Here is a 22591-nt window from a genome sequence, read left to right on the forward strand (position 1 = left end):
TGACAAAACAATCGATGTGCAGAGAATTCAGAAATTAAAACGTGTCTGAATTATTTTTTTGTCATGTTTAAAAATCATTTTCATGTAAGACTACTTTTGTATATTCAATAAGTTTGTTTAAGCTTGGTCTGATTAGATAAAAATGGCCAACTTAAGCCAGCTATAGATGATTCAAGGGACTGGGCAAGATTCGATCCATGTATTGGCAGGCTGATTGTACCCAAGTCGATCCATGGATCGACTTAGGAACAGCCAACATGTCGAATTTCAAGCATGAGATTATTGCCAGCAGCTATAACTGCTAGCAATAATCACTGTGTTCTCCTGGAAGAGACAGTTCTCCACACCCCCTGCCGGGCGCACACAATAAGGATTTCCACAACTACACTGACTGTTGCAGAAAAGAAAATCGCATAATCTATGGCCTGCTTTAGACCCACTGTTTGTATTTGTGTTTCAAATAATGCAGCTTCTTCAGTCTCAGGAATTAAACACTAAAATCTGTTGTTTAAATTCCAGACTTTTCACATTTTTAAGGATGATGCTATGAGAATGAATACAAAATCTTAACTTTTACATTTCAATTACAGGTTGATGGTTTTCTTACTCTGCTGTTTGGTTTGGCCAGTATAAACACACTAACTCTTATCAGTGTAACTCGCTATATTAAAGGATGTCATCCTCAAAGAGGTAAGATTGAAACAACATAGAATAAGTTATTTTAATACTAGTTTATATGTTCCTACAAAACGCTCCCTACAAAACACTTATTGGAAGTAGTAGACATCATACTTATAATGGTCAAGTGAAATCTCTAACTTCAATAAAGTAGGATATAGTATATGTGAGTGGTTAGTGCATCTCCTTAAGGCTGGGTTCACACCGCTGCGGGGGGAGAACCGGATGTGATTCGCACAGCAAATCACATCCGATCTCCGTAGCACTGCGAGTTCAGCCATACAGATAGTATGGCTGAACTCGCAGCTGTCCCGCAGCAAACTCGCACAGGACCCTTTTTTGGGTCCGCAACGGAATCGGATCGCATGGGGGTTCACACCATGCGATCCGATTCCTGTGCGAGTCGGCAGATCGCACTGCGATATGCCGACGGATCTGGGGGTGTCATTAACATAACATTGACACCCCCAGCCGTCCGCATAGGGCAGTGTGAACTGCCGGCGGGAGGTGAGCGATGCGGGAAAACGCCGCGGATTCGCGGCGTTCCCGCATCGCAATAGTGTGAACCTAGCCTAAGGCTGGGTTCACACTGCTGCGGGGGGAGATCCGGATGTGATTCGCACAGCAAATCACATCCGATCTCCGTAGCACTGCGAGTTCAGCCATACAGATAGTATGGCTGAACTCGCAGCTGTCCCGCAGCAAACTCGCACAGGACCCTTTTTTGGGTCCGCAACGGAATCGGATCGCATGGGGGTTCACACCATGCGATCCGATTCCTGTGCGAGTCGGCAGATCGCACTGCGATATGCCGACGGATCTGGGGGTGTCATTAACATAACATTGACACCCCCAGCCGTCCGCATAGGGCAGTGTGAACTGCCGGCGGGAGGTGAGCGATGCGGGAAAACGCCGCGGATTCGCGGCGTTCCCGCATCGCAATAGTGTGAACCTAGCCTAAAGGATAAAGGATAATTTTACACATTACACCCATATTTAGGGTGCTGGTGAGCGTTCGCATAGCTTATTGACACTTCCTACAGCTTTTAGGCTAGGTTCACACTATTGCGATGCGGGAACGCCGCGAATCCGCGGCGTTTTCCCGCATCGCTCACCTCCCGCCGGCAGTTCACACTGCCCTATGCGGACGGCTGGGGGTGTCAATGTTATGTTAATGACACCCCCAGATCCGTCGGCATATCGCAGTGCGATCTGCCGACTCGCACAGGAATCGGATCGCATGGTGTGAACCCCCATGCGATCCGATTCCGTTGCGGACCCAAAAAAGGGTCCTGTGCGAGTTTGCTGCGGGACAGCTGCGAGTTCAGCCATACTATCTGTATGGCTGAACTCGCAGTGCTACGGAGATCGGATGTGATTTGCTGTGCGAATCACATCCGGTTCTCCCCCCGCAGCGGTGTGAACCCAGCCTTAAACAGAAAGCCTGTACAGAGGTATGGTCAGACAGCTGTAGCAGGAGCCTGAAATTGCACCCACAATCCACTGATAATGGGTGCCACGCGCTACAGGCTTCTGCGGAAAAAAATAATGAATGCACATTTTGTTTACCTGCAAAAATATGCGTATTTACTATTTATTTTTTCCAAAGGGTAAACTTATCCTTTAAATCCATACTTTTCAAGGTGGTAATATTCTTATAAATCCAACAGACCAACAGCAAATGTAATCTACTAGAGCAGTGGTTAGCAACCCTGTCCTCAGGGCCCACTAACAGGACAGGTTTTATGTATTACCTAGGGAGATGCAGACTAGAATACTGCAATCACTTAGCAGCAAATTATATCACCTGTGATGCATTTCAGTTATCTTGCAAACCTGGCCTGCTAGTGGGCCCTGAGGACAGGGTTGATGACCACTGCACTAGAGTACCCAATACAGGACCCACACATTTCATCTCTATATTGTAAAATAATTTCTAACTGGAAAAAATTAGGTGAAATCATCTCCTAAATTATGTGCAGCCATACAAGTGGTGAATAAACTGAGCTAGACAATCTAAACTGTATGGACAAATATTTGTCTTACATCCCCATGACACCTTTATACCATGTTAAATTGCCAATTTCAGTAAGGAGGTCTCTCTTAACATTCACTTAATTTTCTTTACTCTCTTTCACTTTATACTGTATTCACAATTTTGCTGCATATTTATGCAATCATGATACAATGTACCACTAAATACATTAACTTTTAACACATTTAAAACTTATATAGATATATTGCATTAAAAAAAGTAAAAGTGTATGGACCTCCTCTTTGAACTCTTAAATGTTCATTCTCATTTCTTTTTTTTTTCCTCTTTCCTTTTTTCCTGAGTGTCCTCTACATTATGCATACTCTGTATAACATATGTTTCTGTAATGTTACAGCCAACTGCATTAGCAAAAACAGCATTGCTGTGTCTCTGGTACTTATATGGATTGCAGCCACGTTTTGGTCAGCAGCTCCTCTTCTAGGATGGGGAAGCTATAGAGGTAAGATGCCTGATTAAATGGACATTTGCAACTTGTTTTTTTTCTGCTTTTTACAGTGTATTAATTAATGCAAAAACAAATCAGGAAGTTAATCTTTATAAATTTTACAGGTATTTATGCACAGTACATGTACATGGAGACAACCATATTTGCATGAAATATACAATAGTTTCTAATAAATAGTACGTAGAGATCAGGTGATCTAAGTTGTCTAGGCTGGGAGGTTGGGAACAGCATTTTTTTATTCATGGGAAACAAAGAGTACTTATTTACTCAAACTAATATTGGAATGTGTTAGTGTTACCATGTGTTGTACAGCAGTGGTCATTAACCCTGATCTCAGGAGCCACTAACAGGCCAGGTTTTATCTATTACCTTGGGGAAACGCAGACTAGAATACTGCAATCACTGAGTAGCAAATTATATCACCTGTGATGTATTTCAGTTATCTTGCAAACCTGGCCTGTTAGAGGGCCCTGAGGACAGGGTTTATGACCACTGCTGTACAGATAAAAAGTAAATTATAATAAGTCCATTATAATTTCGCCTGTATGTCAGATCATATATTATCCTGTACTTATACACACTAACTTCTAGCTCATTTTAATACCATAAATATTATTTTTATTATTATTATTATTATTAATAATAATAATAATAATAATAATATTATCATTCAGGATTTATATGGCACCAATAGTTTTTATGGGACTTTAAAGAATAAAGGGAGAAAATACAGTTACAATATAATTTAAATAAGAAGGGTTGGGGGGTCTGCTCATGAAAGCTTACAATCTAAGGGGGGAAGGACGTGATACAAAAGTTAATAACTGTATGGGGATGAGCTGTTCAATAAAGTAAAATTCAATTGCTAGCTAGAGGCAGAATACAGTACCTGTCCACAAGAATGTGTTTCCAGCGCAATCCCATCGAGCTGGTTCTCGCCGACAGGGTACTGTACATCTCGTGCTGGCTGCAATAGTAAAAACACATTTTCCTATTGCAGCGAGCATGAGAGGGAATTCCCCTCCAAGAGCATACCAGGCCATTAGGTCTGGTATGGGTTTTAAGGGGAACCCCCTACTCCAAAAAAACAATGTGGGGGTCCCCCCAAAATCCATACCAGACACTTATCTAAGCACGCAGCCTGGCCGGTCTAGAAGGGGGGTGGGGACAAGCGAGCTTGGTTTAAGGTGAGAGAAGGTTATGCTATTAATCTCAATAGAAATCCTGGGAGGCATGAGGGAGTAAATATTGTGAAATTTATGAAAGAGTATTGGGAAGTGGCTTGACATCCATACTGATCTGTTGGTTAGTAGAATAGTGATGAACAATGAGACTGAAGGGGTGAGCTTTTGAGTAGAGAGATAGATTTGAGTATTATTAGCATAGAGATTGTATTGCAAGCTATGCAAGGTTATCAACTGACCAAGATAAGAGCTGTAGATAGAAAACAAAAGAAATACAGCCTTGAGGGACCCCTACAGAGAGAGGGAGACGGGGAGGTTGAGTTATAGGTGGTATTGAAGGAGAGCTTAGGTAGATAGGTGTAGAATCAGGAAAGAGGAAAATCTTGGAAGCCAGGGTAGTGGTAAACTGTGCTGAAGTCATCAGAAAGGTCTAATAGTAAGGGTAGTGTATAGTGGCCACTGGTTTTAGCAGTTAATAAGTTGTGAGTTTTAGAGCAGTAGTTTCCATACAGTGTTGTGGGCAAAATCCAGACTGTAAGGGGTCAAAAGGATTGTTTTCAGTGAGGTAGTATCCCAGACAGGTTTAAATTAGGCATTCTAGGTGTTTGGAGCTAAATTGGAGCAAGGAGGTGTATCTTAAAATGTTTAGAGTGGTGGGGTCCAGCAAAAGATTTTTTATTGTGCCAATAGTCATACAACACAGGTTATAATGAATATGGCATAACATATTTAAAAAGAAAAGAAAATAGTCCAGGTTACACAACATTAAATTTGTAGACATATTATGAAAGGAACAATAACATGTCCTAGAAATCAGAGTCCACCCTTACAATTCCAGTAACGAATTGTCCACATGGTTCAGGATTATGAAATCAGCAGAGTGGCACTTAACAATATACTAGGATCATGTAACACTCAAAGAACTAAATAAAAGAGTAAAAGAAAAGAAATAACAAACAGCAATGCTTGGTAAGTGGGTATTAACACACCTAGCTGAAACATAGAGACTTATGGCCAACAGGCCAGATATTGCGTACGGTCACCTTCATCCTACCACTCCCTGAGAAAATGTGCCCCCTGATAAACAGAGAGTATAGTTATGGGTCATTCTTAGATACTGAAAATTATAGTATGTAAGTAACTGTCCTAAGGTAAGAGTTAGCAAAGTATGCATATATGCATGCCCTTTACACATGTAGTAGCCTGTTCAAACTACATGTGAAGGCGCTAAACCTGGGGTTTCCAACCAGGCCTGCCAACTAGAATGAAATTTACGAATTGCGTTTCTGTGCTGATATGTTAACTGCTATCTTATAAGGATGTAATTGACCTGTTCCACCCATTGTTTCCTGGTGGAAATATGTGAGGAAAGCCAGAATCTAGCCACCAGTTTCCGTGCTATATATAAACAGCAAAAGCTTTTTAAGTATCAGGGAAACCGATGCATAATTTAAAGGAGAGTGGAAGATGCACATAAAATGGGAGAGATTGAGGAGGTGAGTAAGAAAATAAAGAATAAAGCAAAAGGGTAAGGTGAGTAGTTGTGAGGGAATGGGGGCCACAGGGCAGGTGGCAAGATGGGCATCAGAGAAAACGTTTGCAATCTTGTCTGTAGTGACAGGATCAAAAGAGGAGAGCACTGATGTGGTGATAACGCTGATAAGTTATTTGGGAAGATATCTGGACAATGACCAACTCATCACAAACTGCATGCATCTTGTTTAGTTAGTTGGAGGTGGCAGTGGGGGACAAAGTAGAAAGTTAAAGGTAGAAAAGGACAAGAACTGGATGAGAGGGTTTCAATGAAAGTGATAAAATATATCTGTTTGTCAGCAGGGAAGGAAATGTTATATTTTAGGAGGACAGCTTTATACATGGCAAAGTCTTGTAGAGACTTAATTTTATGCCACACTTACTTAAGATGAGGCTATGTCCTTTGAAACTTTTGGTGCCATCTGTTTGCTAGGGTTGTAGGAACTGGGACCTAATTCTACATGTAGTGAGGGGAAAACCTTGTAAAGTGATTTTCAGGAATAGAAGGGTTTCCAGCCCCACATCCTTTTTGTCCACTTAGTTTGCATGAGTGAGTCCAATGGAGGCCAACATGAGAGAGGGCAGCTGGAGAGGTAGAGTTAGACTCTTGAGTCAGGTTAGGGTATGGGCAATTAGGTTAAGGGAGTTGGACTTAAAAAGGTCATGAATAGAGTTGAGTTTGTTACGGATAGAACAGGCATTCGAGAGGACATATGAAAAGGGATGGCTGGTTCTTGGAAGCAGAGAAATAAGTATTAAAGCATGGGGATTTCAGGGGTGGCAGATAAAGTGTGGGTGAAGAAAGTAAGCAGAGGGCCAGGACTGGGTGAGATATTCTCTGTAGATAGGGGAAGCAAGAGGGTGAGGAAAGTGAGATAGAAGTGAGATTGCACATGTCCCAGTGTTCTGAACGTCAGCATCTGGGTTAAGAATAAGCAGGAGGTAATAGGTGCAGTAATAGGGAGAGGGCAGGATTTAAGGTAATATGTATAAGCTGTGCAGTGGAAAAGAAGGCTATATGGATGAGAATTTAAGGAGAGAAGGCACTATTGTGAGAGAGTGGTACAGAGATCATGATATAGGTTGGCAAGATCAGTAGACAAATTTGGAAGGAAAAAGCTGGATGGGGAAATATAGGTTCACCTGTAGTCTGTCAGGAGCACTGTTTGTATATGCTGTCTTGCTTCTGCCCTATTTAAAGTCCCTTGTTTAACCTCCCTAGCGGTAATCCCGAGTCTGGCTCGGGCTGGGATTTCAGTACCATAAGCGGTAACCCCGAGCCAGACTCGGGATCGCATCGCTGGATACAGGGAGGACACAGGGAGAAGTTACTTACCTTGTCCCCTGGATCCAGCGATGTCCTCCGCGCCGTGTGATCGAGCTGTCCTCCGCTCGATTCACACAGTGCCCGAATGCCCCCGAGCTCCGTTCCCTGTGACGTTATGGCACACGGGAGTGGAAATCGGTGCTAAATTCAAAAAAGTAAAAACACACAAAACACACACAGTACTGTAATCTTACAGATTACAGTACTGTATAAAAAAAGACACACCCCCTTTGTTCCTAGTGGTCTGTGCAGTGCCCTGCATGCACTTTTATTTTATAAATACAGTTTTTTCTGCCTGGAATTTGGAGATTGTCCATAGCAACCAAAAACTGTCCCTTTATGTCAAAAGTGATTTTAGACCAACTAGAAAACAGCGATAATAAATTATAATCACTTGCAGAATTGAGCGATATCGATTTGTGGGGAAATTCGTCATCAAACACTAAATCTAATGACAGCGAAAATTCTGCAAATGAGCAAATTTCTGTGTTTTTAGATTTGTTTACATTATTGAATAATTTTTATTATTATTTATTATATTATAAACTTTATCATACCCGGGATGTCTGCTAGACTCTGGTTTGAACAGATTTAAGAGAGTTATTCCTAAGAATTACATGACTACAATATAAAACGCCAAATTTCCATGCAAAATAACTGTACCGCTTTCAGCACCTAAAATCAGAACTAATCATACCACCAGGGAGGTTAAACAGTGAGGACAATAGGGCTAAAAAGTGAAACTTTGAATACAAATTGATATTACCAAAGAACCAATGCCTCAGGTAGCAAAAGTGACTACCCTCAAAGACTGCTCTAATTGTATCAGAATATAGATAGGGAATGTTTGTCAATGAATCAACTGGAAACCATAAAGGGCCATTGGGTGCAAGAGCGAACTTTTCATACATGACAAGCCTGGTTTTATAGCTAACATCCGCTCTCTGATCAAACAAGAAGATACATCTGTTTCTATAAGATTGATAGAAGATAACATACAGTAGGATGAGTTTTCACACAGACAATCAGTAAAACAAAGGTTAACTCAACATACCAGAGCAATGAGAGTTTCACTTGGTTTAAATTTACACACAGACAGCCAGTAAAGCAGAGGGTAAACTAAAGCAGGAAGAGATTCACCTAGGGTAAATTTTTACACAGGATGAGTTTTCACTCAGACAATAAACCAGATTATAATTCAGTGAACCTGTAAGGAAGCAGAGAACAGATGATGAGCTGAGAAGATGAATTCACGATCTGCAGACATTTTTAAAGCATTTAAAGTGCCAGGACACTTGAGCTAAAAATGTACGCTTGGGATAAAAATTTACTTTGCAAGAGTTTCAATGCCCCCTTTTTACACACCCAAGAGAAAATAATTAAAATTTTGTTTTCCAAATTCAATGAAACATTCTAGCATATTGTAATTTTTATTGTAGTCTGAACTAAGCAGTGAAATCACAAAATAATATAATTACAGCTGAACCAGTCTTTCCATTATATGCACTCAATAGTAAAACAACCAAAGTAATGATGATATTTTATTATTTGGTGAATGTTCAGGTATTAGGGCTGCTGTAAAATCCTCTCTATGCAATAAAATATGCATGTACCAAGCCAAGCAGTTTGTCTAAAAACCCATGCATCATGCTATCAGAGCAAGAATGCATTGCATGCATGAATATTTATCATTGGAAACCATACACAAGCTGGCGTGTTTTAACTTTAGTGCAAGCACACAAAGATACACACATACTGTACTCTGTACAATACCCCCTATTTCATTCACAATGGCATTTTTGGTGTTTTTTTTATAATAGTAGTGTGCCCTTCAAGAGGAAGTAAAGGCTATTTAAAAAAAAAAAAAATTCAACCTGCAAGGCAAAGGAGCTAAATTGGAGCAAGGAGGTGTATCTTAAAATGTTTAGAGTGGTGGGGTCCAGCAAAAGATTTTTTATTGTGCCAATAGTCATACAACACAGGTTACAATGAATATGGCATAACATATTTAAAAAGAAAAGAAAATTGTCCAGGTTACACAACATAAAATTTGTAGACATATTATGAAAGGAACAATAACATGTCCTAGAAATCAGAGTCCACCCTTACAATTCCAGTAACGAATTGTCCGCATGGTTCAGGAGTATGAAATCAGCAGAGTGACACTTAACAATATACTAGGATCATGTAACACTCAAAGAACTAAATAAAAGAGTAAAAGAAAAGAAATAACAAACAGCAATGTTTGGTAAGTGGGTATTAACACACCTAGCTGAAACATAGAGACTTATGGCCAACAGGCCAGATATTGCGTATGGTCACCTTCATCCTACCACTCCCTGAGAAAATGTGCCCCCTGATAAACAGAGAGTATATTTATGGGTCATTCTTAGATACTGAAAATTATAGTATGTAAGTAACTGTCCTAAGATAAGAGTTAGCAAAGTATGCATATATGCATGCCCTTTACACATGTAGTAGCCTGTTCAAACTACATGTGAAGGCGCTAAACCTGGGGTTTCCAACCAGGCCTGCCAACTAGAATGAAATTTACGAATTGCGTTTCTGTGCTGATATGTTAACTGCTATCTTATAAGGATGTAATTGACCTGTTCCACTCATTGTTTCCCGGTGGGAATATGTGAGGAAAGCCAGAATCTAGCCACCAGTTTCCGTGCTATATATAAACAGCAAAAGCTTTTTAAGTATCAGGGAAACTGATGCATAATTTAAAGGAGAGTGGAAGATGCACATAAAATGGGAGAGATTGAGGAGGTGAGTAAGAAAATAAAGAATAAAGCAAAAGGGTAAGGTGAGTAGTTGTGAGGGAATGGGGGCCACAGGGCAGGTGGCAAGATGGGCATCAGAGAAAACGTTTGCAATCTTGTCTGTAGTGACAGGATCAAAAGAGGAGAGCACTGATGTGGTGATAACGCTGATAAGTTATTTGGGAAGATATCTGGACAATGACCAACTCATCACAAACTGCATGCATCTTGTTTAGTTAGTTGGAGGTGGCAGTGGGGGACAAAGTAGAAAGTTAAAGGTAGAAAAGGACAAGAACTGGATGAGAGGGTTTCAATGAAAGTGATAAAATATATCTGTTTGTTAGCAGGGAAGGAAATGTTATATTTTAGGAGGACAGCTTTATACATGGCAAAGTCTTGTAGAGACTTATTTTTATGCCACACTTACTTAAGATGAGGCTATGTCCTTTGAAACTTTTGGTGCCATCTGTTTGCTAGGGTTGTAGGAACTGGGACCTAATTCTACATGTAGTGAGGGGAAAACCTTGTAAAGTGATTTTCAGAAATAGAAGGGTTTCCAGCCCCACATCCTTTTTGTCCACTTAGTTTGCATGAGTGAGTCCAATGGAGGCCAACATGAGAGAGGGCAGCTGGAGAGGTAGAGTTAGACTCTTGAGTCAGGTTAGGGTATGGGCAATTAGGTTAAGGGAGTTGGACTTAAAAAGGTCATGAATAGAGTTGAGTTTGTTACGGATAGAACAGGCATTCGAGAAGACATATGAAAAGGGATGGCTGGTTCTTGGAAGCAGAGAAATAAGTATTAAAGCATGTGGATTTCAGGGGGGGCAGATAAAGTGTGGGTGAAGAAAGTAAGCAGAGGGCCAGGACTGGGTGAGATATTCTCTGTAGATAGGGGAAGCAAGAGGGTGAGGAAAGTGAGATAGAAGTGAGATTGCACATGTCCCAGTGTTCTGAACATCAGCCTCTGGGTTAAGAATAAGCAGGAGGTAATAGGTGCAGTAACAGGGAGAGGGCAGGATTTATGGTAATATGTATAAGCTGTGCAGTGGAAAAGAAGGCTATACGGATGAGAATTTAAGGAGAGAATGCACTATTGTGAGAGAGTGGTACAGAGATCATGATATAGGTTGGCAAGATCAGTAGACAAATTTGGAAGGAAAAAGCTGGATGGGGAAATATAGGTTCACCTGTAGTCTGTCAGGAGCACTGTTTCTATATGCTGTCTTGCTTCTGCCCTATTTAAAGTCCCTTGTTTAACCACTTGCTTACTGGGCACTTAAACCCCCCTCAGTCCCAGACCAATTTTCAGCTTTCAGCGCTGATGCACTTTAAATGACAATTGCGCGGGCATACAACACTGTACCCAAATGACATTTTTATCATTTTTTTCCCACAAATAGAGCTTTCTTTTGGTGGTATTTAATTACAGCTGGGAGTTTTATTTTTTGCTAAACAAACAAAAAAAGATGCAAAAAAAAAAAAAAAATCATGTTTAATAGTTTGTTATAAAATTTTGCAAACAGGTCATTTTTCTCCTTCATTGAAGTGTGCTGATGAGGCGGCACTGATAGGCTGCACTGGTGGGCACTGATAGGCTGCATTGGTGGGCACTGATAGGCTGCACTGGGGGGCACTGATAGGCATAGTTAAGGCGGCACTAATAGGCACAGATAAGGCGGCACCGATGGGCACAGATAAGGTGGCACTGATGGGCAAAGATGGGCACATATAAGATGGCATGGATGGGTGGCACAGATGGGTGGCACGAATGGGTGGCACTAAGGGGCACTGATAGGTACCACTGATAGATGGGACTGATGGGCACTGATAGGTGGCACTGATAGGTGGCTCTGATAGGTGGCACTGCTGGGCACTGATGGGAGGCACTGTTGGGCACTGATGGGCACTGGTAGATGACACTGATGGGCACGGATATGTGGCACTGGGGTGCAGCACCTTTGTTGAGGCAGATTGTGGGCACTGCTGGGTGGCACTGTGGGCACTGCTGGGTGGCACTGTGGGCACTGCTGGGTGGCACTATGGGCATTGCTGGGTGGCACTGACGGGGGGCACTTATTTTTTAATGATGCTTAGTGATGAGGGGGCAGGTGGGCACTGGCAGGGGGCAGGTGGGCACTGGTAGGGCTGGCCGTGATCGGGACTGATGTCCCGATCACGGCCGGCGGTGATATGCTCTTTTTTTCTCCTCGCACTATCAGCGCGAGGAGGAATAATAGCCGATTACCGGCTCCGTTATATCACATGATCAGCTGTCATTGGCTGACAGCTGAGCACGTGATAAGGGGTCGGGATCGACCCCTTGCTCGGATCGGTGATCAGGCGAGTCTCATAGACTCGCCGATCACAGAGCGCGCCGCGCGCCCATCAGGGGGCGCGCAGGCCGCTTGTGCACGGGACGACGTCAATAGACGTAGTCCCGGCAAAGGAGATCCGCGCTGTAGTTGTCATTCGGCTATAGCGCGGGTCTCAAGTGGTTAACCTCCCTAGCGTAATCCCGAGTCTGGCTCGGGCTGGGATTTCAGTACCATAAGCGGTAACCTCGAGCCAGACTTGGGATCGCATCGCTGGATACAGGGAGGACACAGGGAGAAGTTACTTACCTTGTCCCCTGGATCCAGCGATGTCCTCCGCGCTGTGTGATCGAGCTCTCCTCCGCTCGATTCACACAGTGCCCGAATGCCGCCGAGCTCCGTTCCCTGTGACGTTATGGCGCACGGGAGCGGAAATCGGCGCCAAATTAAAAAAAGTAAAAACACACAAAACACACACAGTACTATAATCTTACAGATTACAGTACTGTATAAAAAAAAAGACACATCCCCTTTGTTCCTAGTGGTCTGTGCACTTTTATTTTATAAATACAGTTTTTTCTGCCTGGAATTTGGAGATTGTCCATAGCAACCAAAAACTGTCCCTTTATGTCAAAAGTGATTTTAGACCAACTAGAAAACAGCGATAATAAATTATAATCACTTGCAGAATTGAGCGATATCGATTTGTGGGGAAATTCGTCATCAAACACTAAATCTAATGACAGCGACAATTCTGCAAATGAGCAAAATTCTGTGTTTTTGGATTTGTTTACATTATTGAATAATTTTTATTATTATTTATTATATTATAAACTTTATCATACCCGGGATGTCTGCTAGACTCTGGTTTGAACAGATTTAAGAGAGTTATTCCTAAGAATTACAGGACTACAATATAAAACGCCAAATTTCCATGCAAAATAACGGTACCGCTTTCAGCACCTAAAATCAGAACTAATCATACCACCAGGGAGGTTAAACAGTGAGGACAATAGGGCTAAAAAGTGAAACTTTGAATACAAATTGATATTACCAAAGAACCAATGCCTCAGGTAGCAAAAGTGACTACCCTCAAAGACTGCTCTAATTGTATCACAATATAGATAGGGAATGTTTGTCAATGAATCAACTGGAAACTATAAAGGGCCATTGGGTGCAAGAGCGAACTTTTCATACAAGACAAGCCTGGTTTTATAGCTAACATCCGCTCTCTGATCAAACAGGAAGATACATCTGTTTCTATAAGATTGATAGAAGATAACATACAGTAGGATGAGTTTTCACACAGACAATCAGTAAAACAAAGGTTACCTCAACATACCAGAGCAATGAGAGTTTCACTTGGTTTAAATTTACACACAGACAGCCAGTAAAGCAGAGGGTAAACTAAAGCAGGAGGAGATTCACCTAGGGTAAATTTTTACACAGGATGAGTTTTCACTCAGACAATAAACCAGATTATAATTCAGTGAATCTGTAAGGAAGCAGAGAACAGATGATGAGCTGAGAAGATGAATTCACGATCTGCAGACATTTTTAAAGCATTTAAAGTGCCAGGACACTTGAGCTAAAAATGTACGCTTGGGATAAAAATTTACTTTGCAAGAGTTTCAATGCCCCCTTTTTACACACCCAAGAGAAAATAATTAAAATTTTGTTTTCCAAATTCAATGAAACATTCTAGCATATTGTAATTTTTATTGTAGTCTGAACTAAGCAGTGAAATCACAAAATAATATAATTACAGCTGAACCAGTCTTTCCATTATATGCACTCAATAGTAAAACAACCAAAGTAATGATGATATTTTATTATTTGGTGAATGTTCAGGTATTAGGGCTGCTGTAAAATCCTCTCTATGCAATAAAATATGCATGTACCAAGCCAAGCAGTGGGTCTAAAAGCTCATGCATCATGCTATCAGAGCAAGAATGCATTGCATGCATGAATATTTATCATTGGAAACCATACACAAGCTGGCGTGTTTTAACTTTAGTGCAAGCACACAAAGATACACACATACTGTACTCTGTACAATACCCCCTATTTCATTCACTATGGCATTTTTGGTGTTTTTTTTTTTAATAGTAGTGTGCCCTTCAAGAGGAAGTAAAGGCTATTTAAAAAAAAAAAAATGCAACCTGCAAGGCAAAGGCATAATGAGCTAGCATACTAGCTCATTATGAATAACTTACCTGAGAACGAAGCCCCCGAAGCGGTCCTCCGTCTTCATCTTCGCCGCTGCCATGTATCCCGGAGTGACTTCCGTGTCTCGCTGCTCCGGCGCTGTGATTCGCCGGAGCCGCGATGACGTCACTCCCGTGCATGCGCACGGGAGCCGAAACGAGTGGCATATCGCCGCGATCTGTGGCCTGTTCAGTGCGCCTGCGCGTCGCTGTCTACGGCGCATGCGCCGCAGACAGCGGTGCCTGTCTTTTTGTAAATATCTCCTAAACCGTATAGGTTTAGGAGATATTTCTTGGACCTACAGGTAAGACTTAATCTAGGCTTACCTGTAGGTCAAAGTGGTTTGTAAGGGTTTACAACCACTTTAATGAGGTGTGAGGGGGTTCGCTCGGTAGCGGGTGTGTGTGACCCCCTGGATGGGTTCACAACACAAAGTCAGGCACAGCAGACAGCGTTGTAGGTGCAAAAAACAAAAGATCCAGTTTATTTAGGCTACATGCAGTGATACATATAACAGCCAAACAAAATAAAACAAGAAAATAAATCCTGGTCAGCTTGACCTCTAACTACACACGTAGACTCCCTGTCTAACAACTGGGTGCAGCCTTGTGCTGCCCCAGTCCCTGTCCCTATTGTAGGGGTTTGCCACACAGGCGTTAACTCACCGCACAGAACAGATCTCAGACTCCCCAGTCTATACACACAAAACTGGTTCCAGGATGGAGCATCTCCCTATGCATGCTGGGGTTTTTTGTAGAGGTCTTAATGAGCCCACTTACTACAGCTGGGCTCATTAACTCTTCCCCTCTAATTGTAAAAGTCTGCATAAAGCCTGAATCTAGGACACACATATTTCCCATCCTGAATACAACCAGGTGATTTTACCTGCGTGCTGCCACATACCCCCCCCCCTCTTGTTTCAACCTTGGGGTTGTAACACAAGCAGCCAGACACGCATGTATCCGAGACAAAGCATCCACATTCCCCATTTTAACACCAGGGCGATGCTTAACTGTAAAGTTAAATTCCTGTAGGGCCAGGAACCACCTATTTACCCTTCTATTGGTCTCCTTGTTTTGAGCCATCCACTTTAAAGGAGCGTGATCAGTCACCAGGTCAAAGTGCCTACCTAGCAGATAGTACCGAAGGGAATCTAGAGCCCACTTCACTGCTAAACATTCCTTCTCAATCGTGGAGTAATTTACCTCATGGGACTTCAACTTCCTGCTGAGGTAAATGACTGGGTGCTCTTCCCCGTTCCAGACCTGGGATAACACTGCTCCTAACCCAACGTCTGATGCATCAGTTTGTACAACAAAGTCCTTAGAGAAGTCTGGTGAGTACAACACTGGCTGGCTACATAAGGCTGTTTTTAAGGACTGAAATGCTTCCTCAGCCTCTGGGGACCATTTAACCATAACCGACTCTTTCCCTTTTGTCAGGTTGGTGAGGGGCACAGCCTGAGAAGCAAAATGGGGAATGAATCGTCGATAATAGCCAGCGATTCCCAGAAAGGCTCGTACCTGTTTCTTGCTGTTGGGACGTGGCCTCGACTTTATTGACTTGGGGTTTTATCACCCCCCTCCCAATAGTGTACCCAAGATATTTGGCCTCCTCCTGTCCAATGGTACACTTCTTTGGATTGGCCGTAAACCCAGCTTCCCGGATAGAGTCTAGGACTGCTTGTACTTTTGGCAAATGTGAGACCCAGTCTGTGCTATGGATAATCACATCATCCAGGTAAGCTGCAGCATATTTATGATGGGGCCTCAGAATCTTATCCATTTTCCGCTGGAATGTTGCCGGTGCATTCTGTAACCCAAACGGCATTCTCTTATATTGGAATGCCCCATCTGGGGTTACAAACGCAGTTTTCTCCTTGGCCGACTCGGCCAGGGGAATTTGCCAATACCCTTTGGTGAGATCAAGAGTTGTCATATATCGGGCTGTTCCCAGCCGGTCAACCAACTCATCTATACGTGGCATGGGGTAGGTGTCAAATTTTGTAACTTTATTTAATTGTCTAAAATCGTTACAAAACCGCCAGCTCCCATAAGGTTTGGGCACTAGTACAATAGGACTGGACCAGTCACTCTGGGACTCCTCTATCACACCCAATTCCAGCATCCTTTGAACCTCCCCACGTATTGCCTCCCGTCGGGCCTCTGGTATTCTATAAGGTTTTAGTTTTACCCTTTCTCCTGGCGGGGTGATAATGTCATGCTCTACGCCAGATGTTTGTCCCGGAAGCTCAGAGAAAATCTCTTTGTTACGAAGTACAAACTCTTTAACCTCCTGTTGTTGGGGTTTCGATAAGGTGTCTGCTATTCCAACCTCAGGAACTAAGCAATCAGGCTGTACTTGTGACAAAGTCTCTGCGACTAGGGATTCCCTATCCCTCCAGGCTTTCAGCAGATTGACGTGATAGATCTGCTCCGGCTTTCGCCTTCCTGGCTGTCTAACCCTGTAGTTCACCTCACAATTTTTTTCAATTACTTCATATGGACCTTGCCATTTGGCCAGAAATTTGCTTTCAACCGTAGGGACTAGCACCAAGACCCTATCCCCCGGAGAAAAAGTACGTGTCTTGGCCCCACGGTTGTACACTCTCTGCTGTGCTAACTGAGCTTGGGTTAAATGTTCCTTTACAATTGGCATTACCTGTGCAATTCTATCTTGCATCAGGGCGACATGCTCAATCACACTCCTGTGAGGAGAACTCTCATTTTCCCAAGTTTCCTTGGCGATATCCAGCAGCCCTCTTGGGTGTCTCCCATAGAGCAACTCGAAGGGTGAGAAACCCGTAGAGGATTGGGGTACCTCCCTAATGGCAAACATCAGATAGGGTATTAGACAATCCCAATTCTTTCCATCTCTATCCACCACCTTCTTTAACATTTGTTTTAGGGTTTTGTTGAATCTTTCAACCAAACCATCTGTTTGGGGGTGATACACAGATGTACGCAATTGTGTCACTTTGTACAACTTGCATAATTCTTTCATAACCCGGGACATAAAGGGTGTACCTTGGTCCGTAAGCAGTTCCTTACAAATACCCACGCGGCTAAAAACAAGGGATAGCTCTTTGGCTATGGTTTTGGCCGAGGTATTTCGGAGAGGAATTGCTTCCGGATAACGGGTGGCATAGTCCAATATAACCAAAATGTACTGATGCCCCCTAGCAGACTTCATTATCGGACCTACCAAATCCATTGCGATCCTCTCAAAGGGGACCTCAATGATAGGAAGAGGTACCAGTGTGTTACGGAAATGTGGCATAGGTGCCGACTTCTGACACACAGGGCAGGAGGAACAATACTTTTCTATTTCCTTCATGACCCCAGGCCAATAGAATCTCTGCAATACCCTCTCTCTGGTTTTCTCTGTCCCCAGATGACCTCCCAGAATGTGTCCATGAGCCAATTCTAACACCAACTTCCTGTAAGGTTTGGGCACTACAAGTTGCTCAATGGTTTCTTCTGCCCTTTGAGCCACTCGATATAGCAGGTCCCTTTCCATAGGGAAGTAAGGATAAGGGCAAGTCTTATCTGGGTTCACTAACTCGCCATCTATTTTCACCACATTTTCCCGTGCCTTTATTAGGGTGGGGTCTTTTAACTGTTCTGTGGCAAAATTTTCCCTGTGAACCTCAAGATCCGAAAACTCCACAGACGGCATGTTTTCATCTGAGGATGTTGGCTCCTCCCCAGTTTCTCGAGTTTCCCCCGCCAATACCGACAAGGGAAATTCAGGAGAGTCCTCACCACTCCCAGAGGAATTCTGGTCATCTTCCTGGTTTATAGGGGCACCAATGGGGGCCTCAGGACAATCCCAGAGTTCCCAGAATTTTGGAAAATCCCTTCCCACAATAGCATCATGTGGTAACTGAGACACTAACCCCACCTGATGAGAGAGGTTACCTTTGGGGGTCTCAAAAAACACTGAAGTTACAGGATACTCTCGGGTGTCCCCATGCACACAAATAACAGCCACCCTGTTCTTCCCAGAGACCTCTGTAGTAACTAATTCAGCTTTTATCAATGTTACCAGGCTACCTGAATCTAGCAACACATCAACATGTCTACCATTAATACACATTTTACATAAATGTTTCTCAGGTCCCCGAATGGCAGTGCATGCAACTGTCGCAAACAGCGACTGACGTCTCTCCCTTATAAAGTCACATTGCATAGGCTCATCCACAACTGGGCAATTGGCTGCAATATGTCCCTCTTGCCGGGAGCGGTAGCAAATAATTTTTTTCGCTGCCTCTTGCAGCATGGGCTTCCTGGGCTGCTCCCGCCAGACCTTAGGTAGAACTCCCACCCTCTCACTCTCTCCACCCTCACCCCTTGGAGTCATCTTACCCGCCACTGGGGATGATCTGGTCTTAGGGGGGAAAGTCCGTGAGTCCCTGGAATAGGTGGTCAAGTTCTCTGTAGCCAAGTACCTCTCAACCAGATCCACAAGTTTATCTGCATTTTCTGGGTCTCCATGGCTTACCCATTTTTGGATGGAAGTAGGAAGAGCTCTCAGGAAACGATCCATAACCACACGTTCCACAATGTTTGGCGCGGTCAAAATCTCTGGCTGCAGCCACTTCCTGCTCAGGTGAATGAGATCATACATTTGAGACCTGGGAGGTTTTCCAACCTGAAAAGTCCAGTTATGCACACGCTGAGACCGGACTGCCAGGGTGACACCCAGCCGTGCCAATATTTCTGCTTTTAGCACCACATAGTCTTTTGCTTGGTCAGGCTCTAGGTCATAATAAGCTTTCTGGGATTCCCCAGTTAACAGAGGGGCCACCAGTCCAGCCCATTGCTCCTTAGGCCACTTTTCCCTTTCAGCAGTCCTTTCAAATGTGGTCAAAAACACCTCCGGATCATCCTCTCCAGTCATTTTTGTCAGTAAACGGCTCACACCAAAGGTTGCGGTATTATTGTAATCACTTGCTTCATTGGTCTGCGGACGTTGCTGTATCAATGTCTCTATTTGCTGTTGAAAATTCTGCTCTTGCTTCTGCAACAGGTCTATGAAGCGGGCTTCAGATCGCTGCTGGGCTTGTTGCTGAGCTTCCAAACTCTGCTGCAAAGTTGCATTTGTCTGCTGCTGATTTGCATTTGCCTGCTGCTGGGCTTCCAAACTCTGCTGCTGATTTGCATTTGCCTGCTGCTGGGCTTGTTGTTGAGCTGCAAGGCTCTTTTGTAAAGCTGCATTTGTTTGCTGCTGGTTTGCATTTGCTAGAGCCAGCTGTCTCAGTATCTCCTCCATGCTGGCCTTAAAAAAAAAAAAAAACTGCCCGCATTCTCCACCAACTGTGAGGGGGTTCGCTCGGTAGCGGGTGTGTGTGACCCCCTGGATGGGTTCACAACACAAAGTCAGGCACAGCAGACAGCGTTGTAGGTGCAAAAAACAAAAGATCCAGTTTATTTAGGCTACATGCAGTGATACATATAACAGCCAAACAAAATAAAACAAGAAAATAAATCCTGGTCAGCTTGACCTCTAACTACACACGTAGACTCCCTGTCTAACAACTGGGTGCAGCCTTGTGCTGCCCCAGTCCCTGTCCCTATTGTAGGGGTTTGCCACACAGGCGTTAACTCACCGCACAGAACAGATCTCAGACTCCCCAGTCTATACACACAAAACTGGTTCCAGGATGGAGCATCTCCCTATGCATGCTGGGGTTTTTGTAGAGGTCTTAATGAGCCCACTTACTACAGCTGGGCTCATTAACTCTTCCCCTCTAATTGTAAAAGTCTGCATAAAGCCTGAATCTAGGACACACATATTTCCCATCCTGAATACAACCAGGTGATTTTACCTGCGTGCTGCCACAGAGGATTAATTCCTACATGGTATGTATGTATGTATGGTAACAACAGTTAGACAGACATGCAAAAAAATGGGAGAAAATTAAATTTTTATTCTTGGCATTCCATGACTCGACACAATGTGTATTTGAACACCAGAGTATTTATTTCATAGTGAACCACATTTAAAAAAACTAAACAAATTTGTGCTGCAGCATATTCACATGCATGCATACATTGTGGGTGCATAGTAATTACCAAGTGGATATTATATGATGCACTGGTATTAATGCATATCCTTTTCGCAAAATTAGTCCCACTGTGCTCTTTCTGATTTCAGCTTTAATATACGAATGTGATGAGCCAAACTTATTCACTGTTCTTGATGTAGTCAATAGACAACACACAGATCAGTTGGCAGTACAGGAAACGGTAGATAGCTTACTGTGTAAGGTCAGCAAATAAACATTTTCATTAAAATGTATGTAAACCCTCCTATCGTTTGCAGCCAAGGAAGCTGCCATCTTTGCCTCTGTTTAATCTACAACTGCCATGATGCAGCTCATGTGATCAGTTATGACACTAGCAATTGGATGGTTTGACAGCTTGGTTGAGAGCACAACCAATGGGAGTGTTACATTTCTGGCATGTGCCAGAAATGAAACTGTTTTATGGATGGGTTTACTTCCTCTTTAAGTACCTAGAAATTCATCAGAACTGCATGCATATATTTTTATAAATTTTCACTTGTTCCCAATTTCCGAATATTTGAAATACTAAGTATTTTTTTCTGCTTTTCTTAGATCGTTTGTATGGAACATGTGAAATAGACTGGACTAAAGCCAGTTTCTCCACTATATTCAAGTCGTATATTGTGTCCATATTTATTTGCTGTTTCTTCCTGCCTGTTATGGTCATGGTCTTTTGCTATGTTTCTATTATCAACACTGTTAAATCAAGTCGTGCTTTAACTACTGAAGCAAATTTATCAGACAGACAAAGAAAGGTGGAAAGAGATGTAACCAGGGTATGTATCTTTATACTGAAATATATAGAGACAGATTTAGAATATTATTGGATGTATTGTATGATTTTCTAATATCAGTGCTACTGCTATTGTTTAAATGATTGAGCCTCTATAGTATTATGGACACTGAGACCCAAAACTTTTAAAAGGATGGACCTGGCTCATTGGTCATCAGAAATTTGCTACACCTTTTTTTCTTGTGTTATCAAGTATAAATATAAAAAACTGCGTATCTGACTAACTCATCCCTTCTCTCCCCAAATTTGCTTTATATATATGCCTTGACCTTGCAGTTTTCTGTCCGACCCATTGAAGTTACTAATTCTTTTCTTCTCCAGTGAGTGGGGAGTGAGTGGTTTTTCGATAGTACTTATTTAACAATATGTGAGTTCTAAAAAATGTATTAGCCACACTCTACTCTTAGATACTCTTGCCATTTATATTAGTTGTAAACAAATGTATTGCATACAACAGTGTCCCCTTCCTGGGAACTAACATTGCTTGATGCTTTTCACCTCTCCTGGCTTCCTCACAAGGATAGAGAAATCCTCTATTCTAACCCCTATCCCTAGTGGAGAAACAAAAATTGTTAGCACCTGAGAAGTGTCTGCCAGGGAGTCTGGGTTTAACCACAGCCTAAATAAATGTATTATTGTTATAGTTTTGGCAGTTTAAACAGTTGAGAACTATTTTAACTGTGCATTATGCTGTTTGTCTACCTGTAGATCATAATGTGGCAGGTGCTACAGAACGCAAAGAAAAACTATTTTGTGGTGTAAGTTTCTAGGGTGACAGCCCCTTTCTTCTGTCTTCTGAACCATATACACAGCTAAAGCCAGGGAAGCAAATAATCCTCCCTTTCCCACCATTAGTAATCCACTAGTGTATCTAACGAAACACTAAAAGACTCAGATTAGTGCTACTAACATTTTCTGCTCAAAGACATTTGTTGTCCCAAGTAATTCTCATTCTGAGGCTAAACCCCAAGAGCTAAGTGTGACAATGTGGCTGGGTTTGCTAGCATACTGCAAAAATAGTAAGAGATAGCCCAGCCGCCACACACCTTACCCAGCCCGAGTGGTTAGAAGGTAAAAGCAGCCACAGCTTGATTCATTCAGACCACAACTCCAACATGTTTCACCCCACCTTCGGTTCTCCATGATTAAGCCCTGAGGGTGGGGCAAAAAATGTTGAATTTGTGGTCTGAATGAATCAAGCAGAGCTGATTTTATCT

At 42.6% G+C, this 22591-nt stretch overlaps 1 protein-coding gene across 1 annotated transcript in view; it reads left to right on the top strand.

Annotated features, from left to right (window-relative positions):
- LOC143987566 (visual pigment-like receptor peropsin) overlaps positions 1-22591 on the top strand; it is a 59460-nt gene that overhangs the window by 34994 nt on the left and 1875 nt on the right. Inside the window, exons 3-5 of the mRNA XM_077486378.1 lie at positions 591-690; positions 3069-3173; positions 21134-21357. Coding sequence (XP_077342504.1) covers positions 591-690; positions 3069-3173; positions 21134-21357 — 429 coding nt within the window. The remainder of the gene's footprint in view (positions 1-590; positions 691-3068; positions 3174-21133; positions 21358-22591) is intronic.

The sequence above is a fragment of the Lithobates pipiens genome, unplaced genomic scaffold (genome assembly GCF_037356315.1).
Source record: "Lithobates pipiens isolate NorthernLeopardFrog02 unplaced genomic scaffold, aLitPip1_a1.2 Scaffold_18, whole genome shotgun sequence".
Lineage (NCBI taxonomy): Eukaryota > Metazoa > Chordata > Amphibia > Anura > Ranidae > Lithobates > Lithobates pipiens.